This window comes from Chiloscyllium plagiosum, unplaced genomic scaffold (genome assembly GCF_037043375.1).
Source record: "Chiloscyllium plagiosum isolate Xiang-an unplaced genomic scaffold, Cpla_swu_hap1 HiC_scaffold_21, whole genome shotgun sequence".
Taxonomy (NCBI): domain Eukaryota; kingdom Metazoa; phylum Chordata; class Chondrichthyes; order Orectolobiformes; family Hemiscylliidae; genus Chiloscyllium; species Chiloscyllium plagiosum.
The window spans coordinates 34231284-34253244 of record NW_028270159.1 but is presented as its reverse complement, the minus strand read 5'-3'; the positions used below and the strand labels follow the sequence as shown (position 1 = coordinate 34253244).

Below are 21961 nucleotides of genomic sequence, written 5' to 3'. Positions count from 1 at the left end.
CAAAGGGATGAATAGTCTATTCCTAGGATCCTATATCAGCTGATTTGCTGCTCAGTCAATTCAAATTGCATTTATCTTATTGAAAAACATGCTTGATTTAAAATTACATGTTCAAGTCTGTTATTCACAGGCACAATTAAACCGAGATACTGGTGACTGTGGAATACAGTACTGAAAAGGAAATTAATCTCTATGTATGTTTCCATCAGAATGTATCAAATGCAAATAAATTCAAAATACAGAGAACATATTAGAAAATATTTCATGGATATCTCTCCATCAAAAAAAGGCCGCGAAATATAACTTGCAATTACTGTTCAAAAGTTATACTTTCGAAAATACTCTGCAGGTAATTATAAGAATAAAGATTGAAGCCCATTTTAAATGAAATGCAAAAAAAAAGAAATTTAAAATGAAAATGCTGGCAACTCTGGTTTTAATATTTCTGTTGAACTTTTAATGTTTACACATGGGGGTTAATTCCAAAACTGGAGAAATAGAATATAACCATGTTGAAAGAAATGCACTATATTAGACTTTCCCAGCACAGACTTCAGCAAGTGACTACGAGAAAGATTAAAACTGCATGTTACAATGAATGCTGTTCTTCTTTAAGGAGAGAAGTATAGTGACTGTAACAAGGTCAGCTAGGTGGACCTCACAGAATATGAGTTCCCTGATTAGGTCTGTTAATCTGGTCCAATCAGAGAGCCCTGGCTGACAGATATTTACCGTAATGTCAGACATCAGTTCACCATGACAACTGGCTCTGAGGGAGCTAGATCAGTGTCAAGGACTCTCCACGCGTAAATAAAGAGTGACTTGGTGACAGGATGCTGGCCTCTGTGGAATTACTTCAGCAAGTATAATTAATTCCCCCCTAAATATTCTCCTTTGTATGCCATGGATAGAAACAATAAGACTGATCTGACCTTATGAGGCAAAAGGGCCGTTTTATCCGAAATAATCAGTTCATGCATAAATTGAATGCAGCATTACCTTACCAAACACAGATCCATTCTGTGATAGAAATCTGAGCAACAAGCATTAATAGACATCTCGTTGTACTTGACTAGAGCTTGCACATACACAGCCCTCATTACAACATTTGTATGGTACAAACTGCTTCAAAATAAAACCTTATTCATTTTCTGCATATAACATTTGAGCCACTATCTTTTTTTGTTTGCTTTTATTCATTGTAACTAGCATATCAGGAGGGGATTGATCTGATGTCCTGTGAAGCACTGGAGTATATCATGTGAGGCTCCTTATTCAGGCTAGACTTATCTTTAACCATATTTGACTTCATTTAATCAAAGCACTGTGACTGATTATTAAGGATTAATGATGATTCATGTGTGTTTGAATTTGAAAAGCCGCGATAGAGCAGACAGGGTTCTGACAGCTCCTGCGGTGAATTATTTTACCTGGCTGAAGTCAGCCTGCAAGTTAGGAAATGGCATTGAACTCCACTAACTATATGACAGATGTCCTGTTTTCATAAAGTCTGAAAGTACAAAATCAATTGGATAATGGTGGGGTGATTTTCTCTCGTGGCTTTAGCAGCTACAAGGGCTGTCTGATCCTGCCTTTCAGCAGACACAGGCATAGATGGTCATAGTTGCAGCCTTTCTCTGACTTATACCAGGTCCAAGACCCATTCCATAACCCTACATAAGTCCCAATCATTAGCTGTACAGCATTCTTGATTTCACTGCATTATGGGAGGTGAGGGCTTAGTGATACTATTGCCAGACTATTAATCCAGAGACCCCAGTAATGATCTGGGGCCCTAGATTCAAATCCCACCATGATTTGAATTCAATGTGAAAATAAAATCTGGAGTTAGGTGTCTAATGATCACCACAAAATTATTCTCAATTGTCAGAAAAATCCATTTGGTTCACTTTAGGGAAGGAAATGGCCATCCTCACCAGGTCTGACCTACATGTGCCTCAGAACCACAGCAATGTAGTTGACTCTAAACTACCCTCTGGATAATTAGGAATGCGCAATAAATGCTGACCAAGCCAGTGATGTCTGCATCCCACAAATTATTTTAAAATACTGCAATTCTTGTGCATTCCAATTCCCTGCAGCAGAAGTCCTAGGGACTGCTGGCCTCTGCAATATATGCTGGTAGGCAGTTTTGTATTTAGCTTGTTAAACAAGTCTGCTGGGGGAGAGGGTGACCAACTGCTGGGCAAGGAATTGGGTGGGAATCAGTGAATGGCACTAAACTGTAATAAGACATTGTAATGGCTGGATGTTAATCTAGTAAAAGGGCACCCATTTCCATGGAGGTAAAACTGGGGTCCATGTGTCACAAATGAGAATTTTGTTGCCATCTCGCCTGACTGTGCCTTATATCATCATTGAGCTTCCTACTGTACCTCATGGCATTGTTGCGTACTATACTAGCTGATTGTTGACCATCATCCTCTCCACATCTCCCTCCAGAACATAATTTCTATTGTGAAAGCAATCCCTTGTTATTCAAGAGTTGCCTGTGACTGATTATAAAGGCACTCTGGCCTTGATGGATGCGAGGAGAGGGGACTGATAATTTTCTTTTTATAAAGCGACGCCACCTTTCCATCATTCATCCAGTTCAAATTATCATTCTTCTGGAAAAGCCCTGATGTCTAAATCACACCTTGGTGGTTCTCCCTACCCTCTGAGCATCTCTGTCACATACACTTCCCATTTAAAATCCATGTTCTGGATGCCCCACCCAAGCATTACAGAAATTTGGCTTTCTTTCTGCTTCTCTCCCTCAACTTCTGTACCAAACTATTTCTCATCTTTGGTGATTTAAACCCACATCTTACCTCTTCTTGCTCTTTCTCATTCAAATCCTTCCTTCCTACAATTTTTCTAAATTAATTCACAACCGCTCAATATTGAAATCCCACATGGTCTCATTATTTCCAGTAACCACAGATCCACTATTCATTCCCTTGTATTGCTTTCTATCCATAATTTCCTCCCCTTTCCATCCCATCAACATTCAGCTTGCTAACCTGGTTTTCTGTTAAACAGTGCCTCAACTTTCGTATTCTCAGCCACATTTCCTATTCCTTCAATAGCCTGGCCCCCTCTCTATCTCTGTAACCTCCTCCATGCCCACAATTCTCTGACAATATATACTCATCCAATTCTGACTTCGAGAACAATCCAATTTTAATTGCTATATTTTTAGTGGCTGTGTCTTCACCTGCTTCAGTCAGAAACAAAACCCCTCTACATCTCCTCTTTGAGAACATTCCTTAAAACCTACGTCTTTGATCAAGCTTTCAGTCAATTGTCCCACTAACACATGTGGCTTGGTCTTAAATGTATTCAATAATGCTCCTTTGAATTATTGGAGCATTATAATTCTCCAATTATATATTACCCAATGGGTAATTTTACTGCATTAAAGCTGGGATACAAATGCAATTTGCTGCTGATGTGGAAAACAATGCAAGTGAAACTGGGGAGGGCTCCATCAGTTACACACTAACCATTCACTTCTGAGCCCAAATTCGTATTCAGCCCCAGATAAGTGAATAAAAACTTTCCAGGCTTGGGTAGTTTTTAATTATTTCCTAGTATGCCATTAGAAGTAACGAGAGCGCATGTATGTTGTTAGTCAAAATGTTGTTGATCAATGCATTTGCAGTTATTATCTGAGCCATATTGCTGGCAGTTATATATAGGAAGCAAGCTCTGTTATATTTTATCCATTCTCAGAACCAAACATCATTCAAACATAGACTCAAGACAAACAAGTTCCCATGCATCAGACACGTTTTCCTTCCTTAGTGAAGTACTGTGAACAGATGGTGGTCTCCTGGGCTCAACTAGAGATGCTATTTCAAATTCTAACATTGAAAGTGCTTGCTTGCTCCTGGCCTGTGGTAGCAGCCAAGAAGCCGGATGCAAATTAGTCTGGAGCAGCTAAAAATTCAAATATATTATGTCATAGAGAGGAAAAAAATGTTTCCATGGAGTGTTACTGAAAAAGATAGATCCAAAGCATAAAGAGATTGGAAATGAAGTTTCATTGATAATCATTGATAATGTGTCCCAACAATGTGGGCATTCCTGTTTCTCCATTTTAATTTTGAAAGCAGTTAGCAGAATGAAAAGGATGCTACAAGAAGAATTCAATTTGCAAATAATTGAACAATATATAAATAATTAGGAATTTAAATTTGACCAAAGTTATCCCTTTAGAATATATTGGGTGAAAAGGAAAAGATGTTAATGAGTTTTGTATTTTTACTATCAACTGGCCAAACAATAAGAGATTCATTGCACCTTCACAAATGATTTCTAACAACATGCGGTTATGCATTTTTTATATGTGCTTTGGATGATTAAGAGTTTAAACACAATAGAATTAGGCAATGATGAAAGAACCACTAATGGGTTACTTTTGTTTGAAAACTATTACTGATGATGAAAAGTCATGATCACTGGGAAAAAGAAGTTTAGGAATATAATGGTACATCATAGATTTTACCTTGATATTCTAGTGTCAATAATAAACAAGTGTTCTTGGAGTCTATAAAATAATAGCAACTTGCATTTGTCTAGTGCCTTTAATGTACAAATGTTTCAAAATTTTAAAATCAAGGCTTTGGTTGAACAAGAGCCAATGTATATCAGAGAGGACGGGGTTTGTTGGTAAATAGATAGATACAAGCACCAGTGTAGGACTTCAGATTAATCGAGCATACAATATGGAAGATCAATGATAAGGTGCTGAATAATCAAGTCAAAAGGTAACAAATGTATGCGACAGCATTTTAGCAGTGGATGATCTAAGACAGAGGCAACATCAGGCAATGCTGGGCAGGAGGAAACAGACAGTCTTAAAAAGGCATGGATTTGTGATCAGAAGTTCATCTTTAACAGGTTTAACCCTGTACTGTTGACAGGAACAGAAGTGGAGGCAGTTACCAAGGGATTATGTTTGAACAAAAATCTATTGTTTTGGTCCCTCCAATATTTCATAGGAAGATATTTCTGCTCATTCAGTATTGAATATGAGATATGCAGTCTTATAATTTAGTAAGGGTGGAGGAGTCAAGAAACTGGTGAGGTACAGCTCAGTGTACTCAATCTACATGAGAAAACAAATGGTATGATTTTGGATGATACTACTGAGGGGAGGTGTGTAAACATGAAATAGGAGTGGACTGAGGAGAAATTCGACAGTACTAGATTTCTTTAGAATCCTTACTGTGTGTCTTGGCCCAGCAAGCCCACTAACCCTCTGAAGAGTATCCCACCCAGACTCATTCCCCGACATTTAACCCTGACTCATGCACCTAACCTACACACTCCTGAATACTATGGGCAATTCACCCAATCTGCACATCTTTGAATTGCAGGAAGAAACCGGAGTACCCGGAGGAAACCCACACAGACATAGGGAGAACAGGCAAACTCCACACAGACAGTTGCCTGAGGTTGGAATCGAACCTGGGTCCCTGGTGCTATGAGGCAGCAGTGCTAACCACTGAGCTACTGTGTCATCCTGGGATAGATTCTACAGATGCATTTCATGCACATTTTTTTAACATGAATAAAGAAGTGTATAAAAATGTTAATCTAGGACCTATAACATTAGGCATAAAAAGTAAATTTAAAAAATAATGGAAGCTAATTGTTCAACATACTTGGAATTCCTGATACAAGTTTCAATGGCCGTAAAACTCGGACGGCCCTCAACGTTCTCAGATCAAAGTCCGTTCCAACAGTGGCTAAAATCCTGCGCAAAGATAAAAGATAAAGATTGGAATATTTACTTCCCTGTAAAATCACCACATAGAAACATAATAAAATCAGCTTAAGTATACACAGTACTTAAATACATCATTGTACTTAAAAAGAATAGATAGCATTTACAAATTGCGATCAATTTATTCAAATTTTTATGTTTGATGGATCTTTTATGTTAATTTCTGCTGGGTAGGCACGGTTTTGCAGAACTGACATGCCAATTAGGTAATGGCTTGATATATCTCAATCCATTATGTGCTCAATCCTTATGAGAGATCAAGACAAAGTGAGTGAGGGAAGAGAGCGAGAGAAAAGCTGCTTTAATATATTTTTCAAGCCATGCTTGTGAAAAGTTCATACGTTCTGGCTGGCTGCCAGAAACATTGTTATTTTCTCACTGAGTTGGCTTAGCAGGCTTTCTTGATGAATTTGACAAGTTCACTTGAGGGTGCTGTTGACACAAAACAAATACAAAAATACCGAGTGACTTTGGGAGTGGAATTGGTCCTCAGCAACAGTTAAACATGTTCTGTTTCAGGAATTCAGTTGGTTAAGGCTGGAACTGGAGCCAATGCTTACATTATTTTACATTCAGTTGTTTGGTAGTACAAAACTTAAGTATTACCAAAAACAGACATTATTTTATTGAAGTTTTCTGTTTTGCATTCATCAGGACAATTCACAAGAATATCAGTTTGAGGACAAACCATATTGTATGAATGTTTGGAAAATGAAGTTGGGAGTGTGGTGTTGGAAATGCACAGCAGGTCAGGCAGTAACCGAGGAGCAGGAGAATCAACATTTCAGGCATAAGCCCTTCATTAGGAATTTCTTGATGAAGGGCTTAGGCCCAAAATGTTGATTTTCCTGTTCCTCAGATGCTGCCTGACTTGCTGTGCTTTTCCAGCACCACACTCTCGACTCTGATCTCCAGCACCTGCAGTCCTAATTTCTCCTGTTTGGAAAATGGAATCTGGGAGAGGCATTGCCATAGAGAATGCACAAGTCAATGATGACCAACACCTAGATACTAGGCTTTGTTCAAATTTTAAACCAGGCAGGTTGGCTCTGAAATTTAAACAAAGCTTGACAGTTAACTATCAGCTACCATTAGTAGATGCATTTTCCATAGCAACACCCCCACTCATCAAATTCTAATGGCCAAACAATCAGCAGTCTCCTCTCATATAGTATAAATGTTAGTTTCTCATTACATTGCTGTTCTTGCAAATTGTCCTGATGGGTACAAATACAAAGCTTCAAAAACATGTCTTTTTTCAGCAATACATTTATATTTATTTACAGAGCTATACATTACAAACATTCATGTTCTAACTCAATAATTTCAGTTTTAATCTCTGTGTAATTTTATAAGGCTCAAAAGAATACCCACCACTTGTACATACTTATCTATAGTTAATAGGCAATCAACACAATATGGTACCAAGTGAGGACTGCAGATGCTAGAGATTGGAGTTGAAAAATGTGGTGCTAGAAAAGCACAGCTGGTCAGGCAGCATCCAAGGAGCAGGAGAGTCGAAATTTTGAGCATAAGCCCTTCATCAGTAATGAAGGGATGGCCCATGCGAGCAGAGATAAATGGGAGGGGTGTGGGGCTGTGGGGAAGGTAGCTGGGAATGCAATAGGTAGATGAAGGTGTGGGCTGAAGGTGACAGGTCAGTCAGGAGAGTGGAGCGAATAGGTGGGATGGAAGATTGTTAGGTAAGACCGTTCAAGAGGGCAGTGCCTAGTTGGAAGGTTGGATCTGGGGGATGGGAAATACCAAACAACCCCATCGCCATGTTGCCAAACACTTTAACTCTCCCTCCCACATGCAAGTCCTGGGCCTCCTCCGACGCCTGGAGGAAGAACACTTCATCTTCCACCTTGGGACCCTCCAACCATGCGGGATCAATGTGGATTTCACCAGTTTCCTCATTTCCCCCTCCCCCCCCACAGATCCTCTTGAACTGTTCATCTTGCAGCCCTCTTGGGCCACGCCCTCATTCCTGATGAAGAGCTTATGCTCAAAATGTCAATATGCCAATTCTCCTGCTCCTCGGATTCTGCCTGACCGGCTGTGCTTTTCCAGCACCACACTCTTTGAATCAATACAATATGCATAGTGAATAACACTTAGTGAATTTTAAGCCTGTTTTACTCCTATGTTTTTGTCAAAAACTTGAATGGAAAATTAAATCAGGTACAGTGTATAACAGGCTGCTTATTCACTATGACAGTGTGATGCTTATATCCTTGAAACCTCTCAAGTTCCTGCTTTATTTCAAGGACTGGATGACCTATACAGATGGTTACTGTGAGACAAGGGCTATCCACTGGAAATATGGCTGATAACTGTTATGCAACTCCCTGACTTTGACTGCAAGTAGCTACAATGCAGTCCATTCTTCAATTGGGGCCATCATAGAGTAGATAATAGGCCTCCTGAAGGTGAGATTCCAAAGCTTTGATTAACCTGAGGCAGGTGACCTTCGAGTATTGTGTGTCACTTAAGCTTTGCATGCTGTGCACTGTAGAACTGCAGTAGGCAAAGAGAGAATGTGAGGAACAGTGAAGAGCTGGGAGGGCTCTAGTAGTGTTCCGAGGATGAAGATGAGGACACTGTGCAGAACAAACAACACCTCCAGCATGATGGACGCTAGCAGTAAGATAGCACTTAAGTTACATATGTGTCCACGGCGGCACGGTGGCACAGTGGTTAGCACTACTGCCTCACAGCGCCAGAGATCTGGGTTCAATTCCCGCCTCAGGCAACTGACTGTGTGGAGTTTGCACATTCTCCCCGTGTCTGCATGGGTTTCCTCCGGGTGCTCCAGTTTCCTCCCACAGTCCAAAAATGTGCAGGTTAGGTGAATTGGCCTTGCTAAATTGCCCGTAGTGTTAGATGCAGGGGTAAACGTAGGGGAATGGATTTGGTGGGTGCACTTTGGCGGGTCAGTGTGGACTTGTTGGGCGGAAGGGCCTCTTTCCACACTGTAAGTAATCTAAAATCAATAGATAGGTTTAGTGATCATTCATTAATCATAAATTCATCATTGCTTGAAAGTCAAGCAACCCATTGGTTCCCAGGAGACAATGCAGCTCTGTCTGTGGCTCAATTAAATGTAATGCTTCAACTGTTCAAAGATTTTCCAACATGTGATGCTCCCACATTGAACAGTGAGAAGATGTAATGCTATGCTGAGCATTAGACAGGATTCTAACATGGTAAGGCACTAAGAACAGATGGCTGTGCTACTTGATTCATGCAGTTACAAAGACAGTCAATCAGACAAGCGATGATGTAAAATAGCAGTATATTTATAATTGAGGAGCTCTATTTACAATGAAGTGTCACCCCTGCCACCTATGTGTCTTCAAAAGCTTAACTTTTCAATTTCCCTTCCAGCAACTGATGAACTACTTTCACTGACCATAGTGTCCCTAACATATTCAGTATTTGTTATGCTGGAGGCAAATTTATTTCAAAAAGAAGAAGAAAAATTGATCAGGGCTGAAGAAGGGCTAATGCCCGAAACGTCGATTCTCCTGTTCCCTAGATGCTGCCTGACCTGCTGCGCTTTTCCTGCAACACATTTCCATCTCTGATCTCCAGCATCTGCAGACCTCACTTTTCCCTTCAATAGAGTAGTGGCAGTTTGAATCAATGAGAATCCCAGCAATATGAATCCCAGTGAATCCCAACAGCAGGAATCCCAGAGGGTTCCAGCAGCATGAATCCCAGATGGTCCCCGCTGCATGAATCCCAGCAAGTCCCAGTACTTTTGCGGCAGCACAGAGACCTGATGTGAGCAGTGTAGAATTATGTGAGAACACCCCAGACCTCATGAGAGAAATGCTGAACTCTGAAATCCTCTCCCGACACTCTTCTACCCACCATTCTCTCTGCTCCATGAAGTTTTAGTGAAACCTATCCCTTCGGCCCAGGGTTTGTTCCTTTAGCCTAACTATTCATGAGGCCCGCTGTCAAACTTTGAAGGCCTGCACTGCACATTATTATCAATGATGCTGATCAATTTTTCTTCTCCTTTTTGAAATAAATTTGCCTCCAGCATAACAAATACTGAATATGTTAGGGACACTATGGTCAGTGAAAGTATTTCCAGGAATGGTTTGCTTCATAAATTGCGTGAACATAAAGTATCATAAGCTTTATCTGCACTGCGGAGCATAAAAAGTATTGAATAACTTCTGTACTCAATGGTACAGTTTTATTACTTTACTGTATGAAGTAATATAAAATAGATATTTATGGGATATATGAATTATACTAGACAAAACAAGGCATTTGGATTGCATTTCATTTTTAAAAGAGTTGTTCACTAGTCTCACCCTTCTGCCTGGCTGATTGTGGCTCACATGATAATGCTCTGAGTTACAAGTTTGTAGATTCAGGATCCACATCAGTTCTCTAGTACACTACTGAGGGAGGTGTTTGAGGTTCCACCTTTTGGATGAGACATATCCCGGGACACCATCTTCTGCTCAGGAGAATGCAAGAGATCCCATGGCATTATTTTGAAGAACAGCATCCCCTGTGTCTTGGTCAAGATTGATCCCTCATTCAGCATCACAAAAAGAAATCACCTTGACTTTTTCACATTGCCTGTTGAGGGCCTTTGCTGACTGCAAATTTGTCTTCATGTATCATACACTTTAATGGAGACCAAAGTATAAAAATACTTTGTTGACTTTGTAAAGCATTTTGAGACATCTAGTGATCATTAAAAACATGATATAATTACAAATCTTCCCATTTTTCACCACTCTGCCCCCAGAACTCTGCTGATCGCTATCTCTTCAAGTCTTTACTCCACTCCATTTTGAAAGTTACAACTGAATTTATTTCCACTAAAGGCAGTGCCTCCCAGATTAAAACAGTTCTCTCACATCTGGTTCTTCTGTCAATAAACAATGCAACAAGATTATGCAGAATTTTTTAATGTACATTGCATAATTTCTATCAAGTGTAGTTTTGTAATGCACATTAACTTTAGAATAAAGAGAAAGGGCATTTGCAGAGTCCAGTCAGGATATGGATTTTTTTGACCCTTGCGTGAAAGGGAATTATTCTCCATCAGTACTATGTAAAAGTATTTATGTTGCGTGCAAGTGTCTCTTCCACTTTATAACTCCAACAGCTGTCAAGTAACCAATACTTCAAAAAAAGACAATCACCACTTACAACTAACCACATTGGTACATAGAGTGGTTATTGACCATGTACAGAGCCCTCTAGGGAAAGGATATATGAGAAAGTCTCTGATTCCTGATCCTGTGCAAATCCAAATCCATTTCAATGTTTTACATTTGAAAAGACTTTTGCATAGTAAACACTGAGTCCATTTCTTGTGCTGGAGCTGAATCTTCCAGTTCTTTTGGTTAAATCTAGCATTTTGGTTTAAAGTTAAATATGAAATGCAAATATTCCAAATTAAATGCTGAAATATCAGATGTCAAGTCAACACAAACCCTGATGGATCCTGCGTAGTGTGAACAAAACATTTTACTCTTACTTTGACCTGATGCATATGTTGTATCTCAGATAATAACACTTCCATAACACTTTACTCATTCATTGGGAGAATTATGTCAGAAAAGGCTAGGACAATATAGAATGCATGTTAAAGAACAGTTTCCATGAGGATACAAGTTTTTAATCTTTTAGTGCATCACCAATGGATTTTTTTACTCAAGTTCCAATTCTCACCATGTCATAGCCCATCTCTGGATGGAAGTGAACCAGCAGGAAACCAATAAATATCAATCTAAGGTGCTCTATTTCTCCCTAAATCTCTATGCAATCTGGGATTAGACTCTATGGGAAATCTGGGACAGAACCCACACACCATATCTCTACTCTCTCAGTCTCTTGAGACCAAGTGTCACTTTTTGTCCTCCAAGGTTATAAGTCTCAGGGTGACTAAAACCAATGCTTGGTTCACACACTCTGCTACCACTCTTTGCATTTGTCTCCACCTGCACCTGTCAGAGGTGCTCAAAATGGTTGGCACTTTTGCAGATGTTTCTTTGCCAGTTTGGGTGATCTTGAGTTAGAGATGTCCTTGAGAAAGTGGGGATGATGCAATTTTTTCCAGAGTTTTTGATGACATCCTTGTACTGTTATTTTTCCATCCTGGGCAATGTTTGCTGTGATGAACATGATAGTAAAGAACCTAATTTGGAGGTCTTGAGTCAGGTATGCCAACAGTATGTCCCATCTAACACAGCTGATTGATTGATTGTAATGATTACCTCCATGCTGAGGATGTTGCCTTGAACAAGGAAATTGACACTGGGGCATTTTTCCTACAATTGGACTTGCAAGATTTTGTCTGCAGCTCATATCCCTACCTTTTACGGGATATTTACATTCACGTATTTGAATGTATTCTCCTGCTCATTTAAATTTTCCAATTATTTTCGTTTTTTTTCCTACACTTAAGAGTTCAGATTGATAATACTGTTTAAAAAAAGTCTAGTAGAATTCTAATTCTTGTACAGTCTGAAACATAAAAGGCAAGAGATCATAATGGGTCTATATAAAATCTTAAATTAGGAGAACACACACAGTATTGACAGTGCACCATAGGACAGAAGTTAAAGGTTTAGAAAGAACATGACACAAAATGAAAAGGCTTCTGCCTAATTGTAAGGAAATAAATGGAAAGACAGAAATTGTAGGACAATGTAATAGAAGCTTTTTGAATTGTGAATGGATAGTTCAACGTCAATAGAATCAGATTGTTTGCAGAAGCTGGGAAGTCAAGAATGAGAGACAATAGATATAACATAAAACATAATAAATTTAGAGAACAGGGTAGGCGAATCTACACAAGCAATTGTGAAGGTGCAAAATTTACTTGCAAAGTTAACCAATGAGGCAGAAAACATGTCCATGTCGAAAATCAGATTGGATAAGTAACTGAGAGATAATAGGTTGAAGAGATGGGAAAACCAGGTGACAACATGATTAGAACTATTGGTTTACATGGAAAGTTTTACATGAAATATTGACAATTCGATGATCAACTTCTGTGTAATTCCATATAGATGTCAGTCACAACTCTATCTAATAGACAATACAGATTAACTGCTTCAAAGCTTCAGGAAATGTTGAAATTCTCTCAAACAACATACCAATTCATTTCCTATCTAACGTTTTCCTCCCTTCATCATTAAAAGGAAACATAAAATTTCATCTAATGGCAAGCTATGTGTGAAGAATTCTTTGTGAGGTTCTGTATCCTGCAGCTGGTAGTTTTGTGGTGTACAATGCATTGCTGACAAGAGACATTTGTTGAAGCTTTTCATTTAGAACTCATCAGGGCAATTCACAAGAAAACCAATGTAAAAGGAAGGCAACATCTCTTTGAGGAGAAAACACTGATTGGTTTGCAAGTGGGTCTGATTGGTAGAGGTGTTGCCATGAAGAATGCAGCAGTTAAATGATGACCAACAACTAAACACCAAATCTTGTTTAAATTTAATCCAGTTAGCTCAAAAGCTTTAAGTCATTTTTCTTAGCTATTGCTCCACCTGTGGCATCTGCCCGAATAATCTCAGCAGCTTTAATCAGATTTAAATTGTCCTGTTTCTCACTGAAATGATATTTAGCATGTTACTTGCATTCTTGCCATTGTAAATACTGTAGAGTACTTCATTTTCTTCCCATAACTACTGAATTGTCTCTTCCTTCTTAATTCCCAAATTTTGAGCCCCAAAAGAAAAAGGAAAATATAATCCAACAATTTATCAGGAAACCATCTGAAAGTCCCAGTAGATATCACAGGGGATTGTTATAAAGGCCTGTTACACCTGAAGAAGCAATAACTGAAACGAAAGCAATTGGCTAAATCTTTTTAAAAAATCTATTTAGGTGCATGTTTTACCTCACTCCCACTCTCTAATACTTTGGTTTTGTTTTTCTGGAAGATAAGCACACCTGAAGTTTGTTTGCTACGACATTTTAGTTAATGATGATATTAAAATGTCCAAGTCAAATGCCATATTGTAAACCAGTCACAATATAATGGGAAGCTCAAAAGGTCCTATTTGCATAAATGCTTTGGGAAACAGTTGCCCTGCTATTGGGACAATTTGAACACTCTAGAAGTGAGATGACGTTTAATGAATATATCATGCTTCCAACTGATATTTTGCTAAAAACTAAGACTGGAAACTATTCACAAGGCTTGAAATAAATCAATTGTGTGCTAATCGAATGAAACATAGTGGACAAAAAAAAATCTCAAAAATGTGCTTGGTGACACATAGCATGGAGGAAATTGAGCCATCTGGTTGGGACAATTAATTCGATGGTTCAATTCTCTCACACACCATACAAGACAGATAATATATACCAAGCTACAGAGAGGAGGTCTTGTGGCACTGTGATAGGTTATCCTGGCCAGAGGTCGGGAAACTATGTTCAAATTCCCACCTGCTCCAGCTATGTCATGTAACAAGTCTGAACAAGTTATTTTTAAAAAATCTATCCTGCTGCTAATATTCTAGGTGACTTTTGAGGGTCTTGTGGTGCAGTAGTAGTGTTCCCTACTCCAAGGACAGAAAGTTAGCTTTCAAATGCCCTGTGGGTTTGTTACAATAACATGGGCAAGGAGGTAACTTATTTCTTTATGCAATTAAGTCCCTGCACGAACACTGGAAATTGCTCAAATAAAAGCAAAATACTATGGATGCTAGAGATCTGAAATAAGAACAGAAAGTGCTGGAGGAACTCACCAGGTCTGGCAGCATGTGTTGAGAGAGGAACAGAGTTAATGCTACAAGTCTGATATGACTTTTCTTTGGATTGTTAACTCACTCTCTCTCTCTCTCTCTCTCGCTCCGTGCATGTTTCAAGAAAGAGACCTTGGAGTGTAGATTCATAGCTCCTTGAAAGTGGAGTCGCAGGTAGATAGGATAGTGAAGAAGGCATTTGGCATGCCTTCCTTTATTGCTCAGTGTATTGAGTACAGGAGTTGGGAGGTCATGTTGCGGCTGTACAGGACATTGGTTAGGCCACTGTTGGGATATTGCGTGCAATTCTGGTCTCCTTCCTATCGGAAAGATGTTGTGAAACTTGAAAGGGTTCAGAAAAGATTTACAAGGATGTTGCCAGGGTTGGAGGATTTGAGCTATGGGGAGAGGCTGAACAGGCTGGGGCTATTTTCCCTGGAGCATCGGAGGCTGAGGGGTGACCTTATAGAGGTTTACAAAATCATGAGGAGCATGGATAGGATAAATAGGCAAAGTATTTTCCCTGGGATCGGGGAGTCCAGAACTAGAGGGCATAGGTTTAGGGTGAGAGGGGAAAGGTATAAAAGAGACCTTCGGGGCAACTTTTTCACACAGAGGGTGATACGTGTATGGAATGAGCTGCCAGAGGATGTGGTGGAGGCTGGTACAATTGCAACACTTAAGAGGCATTTGGATGGGTATATGAATAGGAAGGGTTTGGAGGGATATGGGCCGGGTGCTGGCAGGTGGGACTAGATTGGGTTGGGATATCTGGTCGGCATGGACGGCTTGGACCGAAGGGTCTGTTTCCATGCTGCACATCTCTATGGCTCTATGAGCTGCTAAGTTTCTCCAGCATTTTCTTTCTTTATTACTGGAAGTTACTCATTCAAATCTCCAAGCGCATTGATCGTGGTTGCGGCTTGTCACTGCTGTCAATCTCCAGAATTTAGATTATTGATTTTCACATTTGCTTTTAGCCAATTTTCCTTTGGAATGAAACAGTCCACAATTAAATTCTCATTATGGAAAGTAATGCACAGTAGAGCAAGGCCAACGTGCATACACTAGATTTGCCAATACAAAGTGAATTTGAAGCCATCACGGACAATATTACCCGGAATAATTTTTACAAGTAATGCAAAATATAGAATAACATGACTAACACTTTATGGTTTCGTGATGTTCCAATAGCAGAAAGCAGACATTTTGTGGAAGTTCAGCAATATTTGATTTCTGTCACTCAGATTCTGAAATCAATATATATTAACAAGCTTGAAGTAAATACATAAAAATGAGGCAGAATTACCCTGTTGCTATGATTCCACTTTCTGAAACAATTTGTTACGAATAGTGGGTCCCTGACAATTAACGTAAGATTTCTGACACCATCATATCAAGCTTTTCTTTGTTTTCTAAGTGATGAAGTCCCCGTTGAGAAATTATAAACCTTCAGAGACATCAATCTGTCATTACATATTCTACTCTCCTCCTCTGGATGAGAGAACATGAACACCAACTGCCAAGGAAAGCACTGAGGGGAATTGAAGATGTCTGTGAGCAGCAGCCATTACACTTCAGTGAGAAAGATAAAATCGGCAGATTCTATAAATGGTAGCACACATTTCTCTCCAAACCTTACAAACAGTGTCATGTTTGCTCCACTTGAAAGATTCTTGGCAAAGCTGCAAGAGCAGAAATTAAGAACTGTTACTACATTCTTGTTGTTTTTAACCTTAGTGCTGCAGATTTGTCATCTGATGAACTGTGCGTTTGTGAGCACTCGCTGAAAAGGAACCACAAGTAGCTTCCATTTTCTTCTCAAAATACTTAAGCGCTCTTAATAAAACAGCCATATCTATCAAAACTAAGAATGATGAAAAACTAATGACATTTGGGCTTGCCTAAATTCGCTGTGTCAAGATGGTATTATTATAATCAAGTCTCTAAATCCAAAACCAGCAGAGACAATGGGTAACAACTATTAAAACCCTGGTCAACTTTGATAAACTTTTGTTTTAAATTTGCTTTTATTGTTGCTTATGTATTTATTTATGACTTCTGTTATTAATATAGGTGCCATGGGGGTGGGGTGACATATAATATTTTTCATTGTAGTTTTCTCATAAAAGTATACATGACAATAAGTTCTATAAATAAATGTAAATAGATGCAAATTAAAATCTGTTGCAATTCCTGATTAGTTTAATTTGGAATTGATAACTACAAAGCAGAGTGGATCCAGTGTATTTCATTTTATTTCCAATATTTATTCCCAAATTCTTATAGTTTTGTTTCCTGGCCTTTTTTGGTCTTCCGGCTTTATGAGTTTGAAGTCCTTTCTGTTGAAGAAAGATTGCAAGTTATTATATCATGTTTTTCTTTATTGGCTCAATTCTTGGAAATTTTTTTGAACACAGCAGCGAGGAGAGAGGGCGGAGAGAAGTGAGGGCTGCTGGGAAGTTTCTAAGTGGGTGAGATCTAAACCCGATACCCTACACTGTAGGGCCTCCCTCCCACCCACAACCTCTAAACTTACTAAGAGTATGTAAACTCGGTAAGTTTTCAGGTTTTCTCATTTCTTTTTCCTTTCTTCTCTTCCTTGTTTAGTTCTGTATGGGCTTTCAGATTAGCGGGGTATTGCTGATAGGGCAGTTGCATGTTCTTCCTGCAGAATGTGGCACCTGAGAGACATGACACACTTTGAGTTCTTCAATCTCCTTACTGCTATTAGGGGGTCTGTAGAAAACCCCCAATGAGGTGGCTGCTCCCTTGCTGTTCCTAACTTCCACCCATACTAACAGTAGACAAACCTTCCTCAACAACCTTTGTTTTTGTAGCTGTGATGCACTCTCTGATTAACAATGCTACATACCCTCCTCTTTTTCCACTCTCCCTGTTCTTTTTAAACATTCTAAACCCTGGAACATCTAGCAACCATTCCTGGTCCTGTGAAACCCAGCTCCTCGAAAACCGAGTCAGGGAACTTGAGCTGGAGCTGGATAAACTGTGGATCATCTGGGAGGCTGAGGGAGAAATTGGGAGGACGTACAGGGAGGTGATCACTCCTCAGACACAGGATAAGGACAGCTGGGTTACAGTCAGGGGGCGGAAAGGGAACCAACAGATACAGCAGGGATCCCCTGTGTCTGTTCCCCTCAGCAATAAGCATACCGTTTTGGATACTGCTGGTGGGGATGGCCCACCAGGGGAAAGCAATAGTTGCCAAGTCTCTGGCACTGAGCCTGGCACTGAGGCTCAGAAGGGAAGTGGGGAGAATAGAAAAGCGCTAGTGGTAGGGGATTCAATAGTTAGATGGATTGACAGGAGATTTTGTGGTCAGGAATGGAAATCCCGGAAGGTATGTTGTCTCCCCAGTGCCAGGATCTGGGATGTTGCCGATTGGATTTAAAGGATCCTGAAGGGGAAGGTTGAGCAGCCAGAAATCGTGGTACATATTGGCACCAATGATATAGCCAGGAAAGGGATTGAAGATCTGAAAAGTGACTACAGAGAGCTAGGTTGGAAGCTGAAGAGCAGGACGTGTAGAGGTTTGCTAATGGTGCCACGAGACAGTGAGGTGAGGAACAGTCAGTGAGTGCAGCTTAACACGTGGCTGCGAGGCTGGTGCAGGAGGGAGGTCTTTAGATACTTACATCATTGGGATGCCTTCTGGGGAAGGTGGGACCTGTATAAGAAGGATGGGTTTGCACCTGAACTGGAGGGGCGCAAATGTCCTGGGTGAGAGATTTGTTTGTGTGGTTCAGGAGGGTTTAAACTAGTTTGGTGAAGGGGTGGGAACTAGACCTACATATCTGAGAGTGGGGCAGTTGTAGATGGGGCAGTGACAGGGTGTAATGAATCTATTGGGAAGGCTTTTCACGTTATGAAACAAAGGGATTAGTTAAAATGTGTCTGTTTTAATGCAAGGAATGTCAGAAATAAGAGTGATATAGAGCATGGATCAGTACTTGGGACTATGATTTGGCCATAACGGAGATGTGGGTTTCACAGGAGCAGGAATAGTTGCTAGATGTTCCAGGGTTTAGAATGTTTAAAAAGAACAGGGAGAGTGGAAAAAGAGGAGGGTGTGTAGCATTGCTAATCAGAGAGTGCATCACAACTACAAAAACGAAGGTTGTTGAGGAAGGTTTGTCTACTGAGTCAGTATGGGTGGAAGTTAGGAACAGCAAGGGAGCAGCCACCTCATTGGGGGTTTTCTACAGACCCCCTAATAGCAGTAAGGAGATTGAAGAACGCATAGGCCGGCAGATTTTGGAAAAATACAGATATAGCAGGCTTGTTGTTATGGGTGACTTCAACTTTCCCATTATTGACTGGAACCTCCTTAGTGCAGATGGTTTGGATGGAGCCATTTTTGTCTGGTGTCTTCAGGAGGGTTTCCTTATTCAGTATGTAGACAGACCGACGATGGGAGAAGCCATTTTGGATTTGGTGCTCAGCAATGAGCGAGAACAGGTGTCAGATCTCGCTGTGGGAGAACGCTTTGGTAACAGTGACCACAATTTCCTCACATTTACCATAGCCTTGAAGAGGGAAAGGAGCAGTTACCAAGGTAAGATATTTAATTGGGGAAAAGGAAATTATGACATTATCAGACAGGAGTTGGAAAGTACAGATAGGGAGCAATCATTCCACAGAAAGGGCACAACAGACATATGGAGACTATTTAAGGGAGCAGTTGTTGCGACTGATGCACAAATTTGTTCCTCTGAGACAGGCAAGAATGGATAAGATTAAGGAGCATTGGATGATGAGAACAGAGGAGCTTCTCGTCAAAAGGAAGAAGGTAGCTTATGTAAGGTGGAGGAAGCAAGGATCTAGCACAGCTTTAGAGGATTACAGGCTTATGAGAAAGGAGCTCCAATAGGGGGCACAAAAAAGGTTTGGCAGGAAGGATTAGGGAGAACCCAAAGGCATTTTACTCATACATGAGGAATAAGAGAATGATCAGGGATAAGAGAGAGCCAGTCAGGGATAGCGTAGGGAACTTGTGCGGGGAATCTGAGCAGATAGGGGAAGCCCTGAATGAATATTTTGCTTTGGCTTTCACTAAGGAAAGGGAGCTTGTTGTGAATGAAAACTTTGAGGTGCTGGGAAACAGGCTTGAACAGATCAAGATTAGTGAAGTTGATGTGCTGGAAGTTTTGGCAAATATTATGATTGATAAGTCCCCAGGGCCAGACCAGATTTATCCTAGGTTGCTCTGGGAAGTGAGAAAGGAGCCTGCTAAGCCTTTGGCAAAGATCTTTGCTTCCTCACTCTCCACAGGAGTCGTACCAGAGGATTGGAGGGAGGTGAATGTTGTTCCTCTTTTCAAGAAGAGGAATAGAGAAATCCCTGGCAATTACAGACCAGTCAGTCTTACGTCTGTGGTCAGCAAGGTTTTGGAAAGAATTCTGAGGGATAGGATTTATGACTATGTGGAACAACATAGCGTGATTAAAGGCAGTCAACATGACTTTGTGAGGGGCAGGTCATGCCCCACAAATCTTATTGAGTTCTTTGAGGAGGTGATGAGACAGGTCAATGAAGGTCAAGCAATGGATATGGTGTATATGGACTTCAGCAAGGCATTTGATAAGGTTCCCCATGGTAGGCTCATTCATAAAGTCAGGAGGTATGGGATACAGGAAGATTTGGCTGTCTAGATTCAGAATTGGGTGGCTGACAGAAGGCAGAGAGTGGTTGCAGATGGAAGGGGTTTTGCCTGGAGGTTAGTGGTGAGTGGTGTCCCATGGGGCTCTGTTCTTGGGCTTCTGCTCTTTGTAGTTTTTATAAATGACTTGGATGAGGAGGTTGAGGGGTGGGTTAGTAAATTTGCTGATGACACAAAGGTTGGAGATGCCATTGATAGTATCGAGGGCTATTGCAGGCTGCAACACAACATTGACAAGATGCAGAGCTGGGCTGAGAAATGGCAGATGGAGTTCTACCTGGATAAATGTGAAGTGATGCATTTTGGAAGATCAAACTTGAATGCTGAATATAAAATTAAAGACAGGATTCTTGGCAATGAGGAGGAACTGAGGGATCTTGTTGTTCAAGTGCATAAATCCCTTAAAGTTGCCACCAAAGTGGATAGGCTTGTTAAGACAGCAGATGTTGTTTTGGCTTAATAGGGGGATCGAGCTTAAGAGCTGCGAGGTTTTATTGTATCTCTATCTGGGGAGACCACAATTGGAATATTGTGTCCAGTTCTGGTCGCCCTATTATAGGAAAGATACGGAGGCTTTGGAGAGGGTGCAAAGAAGGTTGACCAGGATGCTGCCTGGACTGGAGGGCTTGTCTTACGAAGAGAGGTTGACTAAGCTCAGACTTTTCTCTCTGGAAAGAAGGAGGAAGAGCAGTGACCTGATCGAGGTATACAAGGTAATGAGAGGCATGGATAGAGTCAATAGCCAGAGTCTTTTCCCCAGGGCAGGACTGACTGGCATGAGGGGTCATAGTTTTAAGATATTATGAGGAAGGTATAGAGGAGACGTCAGAGGTAGGTTCTTTACGCAGAGATTTGTGAATGCATGGAATGCGTTGCCAGCGGTCGTGGTGGAAGCAAAGTCATTAGGGACATTTAAGCAACTGCTGGACATGCACATGGATAATAGTGAATTGAGGGGTGCTTAGGTTAGATTAATTTATATTAGATTAGGAATAATCCTTGGCACAACATTGTGGGCCGAAGGGCCTGTTCTGCGCTGTACTTTTCTATGTTCTATGTTCTACAAGGGTGAGTTCATGTTGCCTGCCTGTATAAATGCACAAGAACTCGAGAAATGTATGAGATACTCCACATGTTACAGGTTCTTACAAATTCCTGAGCTACTTGCACCACTTTAGGTTTGACTAAACCAGAAGTTCACTGTCAATCTTCCCCAGCAGTGTCAGGAAGGTGTTGAAAATGCACTGAGCTGAAAATATGTTGCTGGAAAAGCGCAGCAGGTCAGGCAGCATCCAAGGAGCAGGAGAATCGACGTTTTGGGCATGAGCCCTTCTTCAGGAATGAGGAAAGTGTGTCCAGCAGGCTAAGATAAAAGGTAGGGAGGAGGGACTTGGGGGAAGGGCGTTGGAAATGCGATAGGTGGAAGGAGGTCAAGGTGAGGGTGATAGGCCACCAACCTCCAAATCCAGCCTATCACCCTCACCTTGACCTCCTTCCACCTATCGTATTTCCAAATCCCCTCCCCCAAGTCCCTCCTCCCTACCTTTTATCTTAGCCTGCTGGACACACTTTCCTCATTGCTGAAGAAGGGCTCATGCCCGAAATGTCGATTCTCCTGCTCCTTGGATGCTACCTGACCTGCTGTGCTTTTCCAGCAACACATTTTCAGCTCTGATCTCCAGCATCTGCAGTCCTCACTTTCTCCTCATTGAAAATGCACTGTAAAGATGACAGTCACCT

General features: G+C 40.7%; 1 protein-coding gene across 7 annotated transcripts in view; it reads right to left on the bottom strand.

The window, feature by feature from the left end:
• cacna1ba (calcium voltage-gated channel subunit alpha1 Ba) overlaps positions 1 to 21961 on the bottom strand; it is a 598950-nt gene that overhangs the window by 369162 nt on the left and 207827 nt on the right. For all 7 annotated transcript variants that reach the window (XM_087998499.1, XM_087998494.1, XM_087998493.1 and 4 more), the window contains exon 4: positions 5676 to 5767. In XM_087998499.1, the coding sequence (XP_087854625.1) occupies positions 5676 to 5767 (92 nt within the window). The remainder of the gene's footprint in view (positions 1 to 5675; positions 5768 to 21961) is intronic.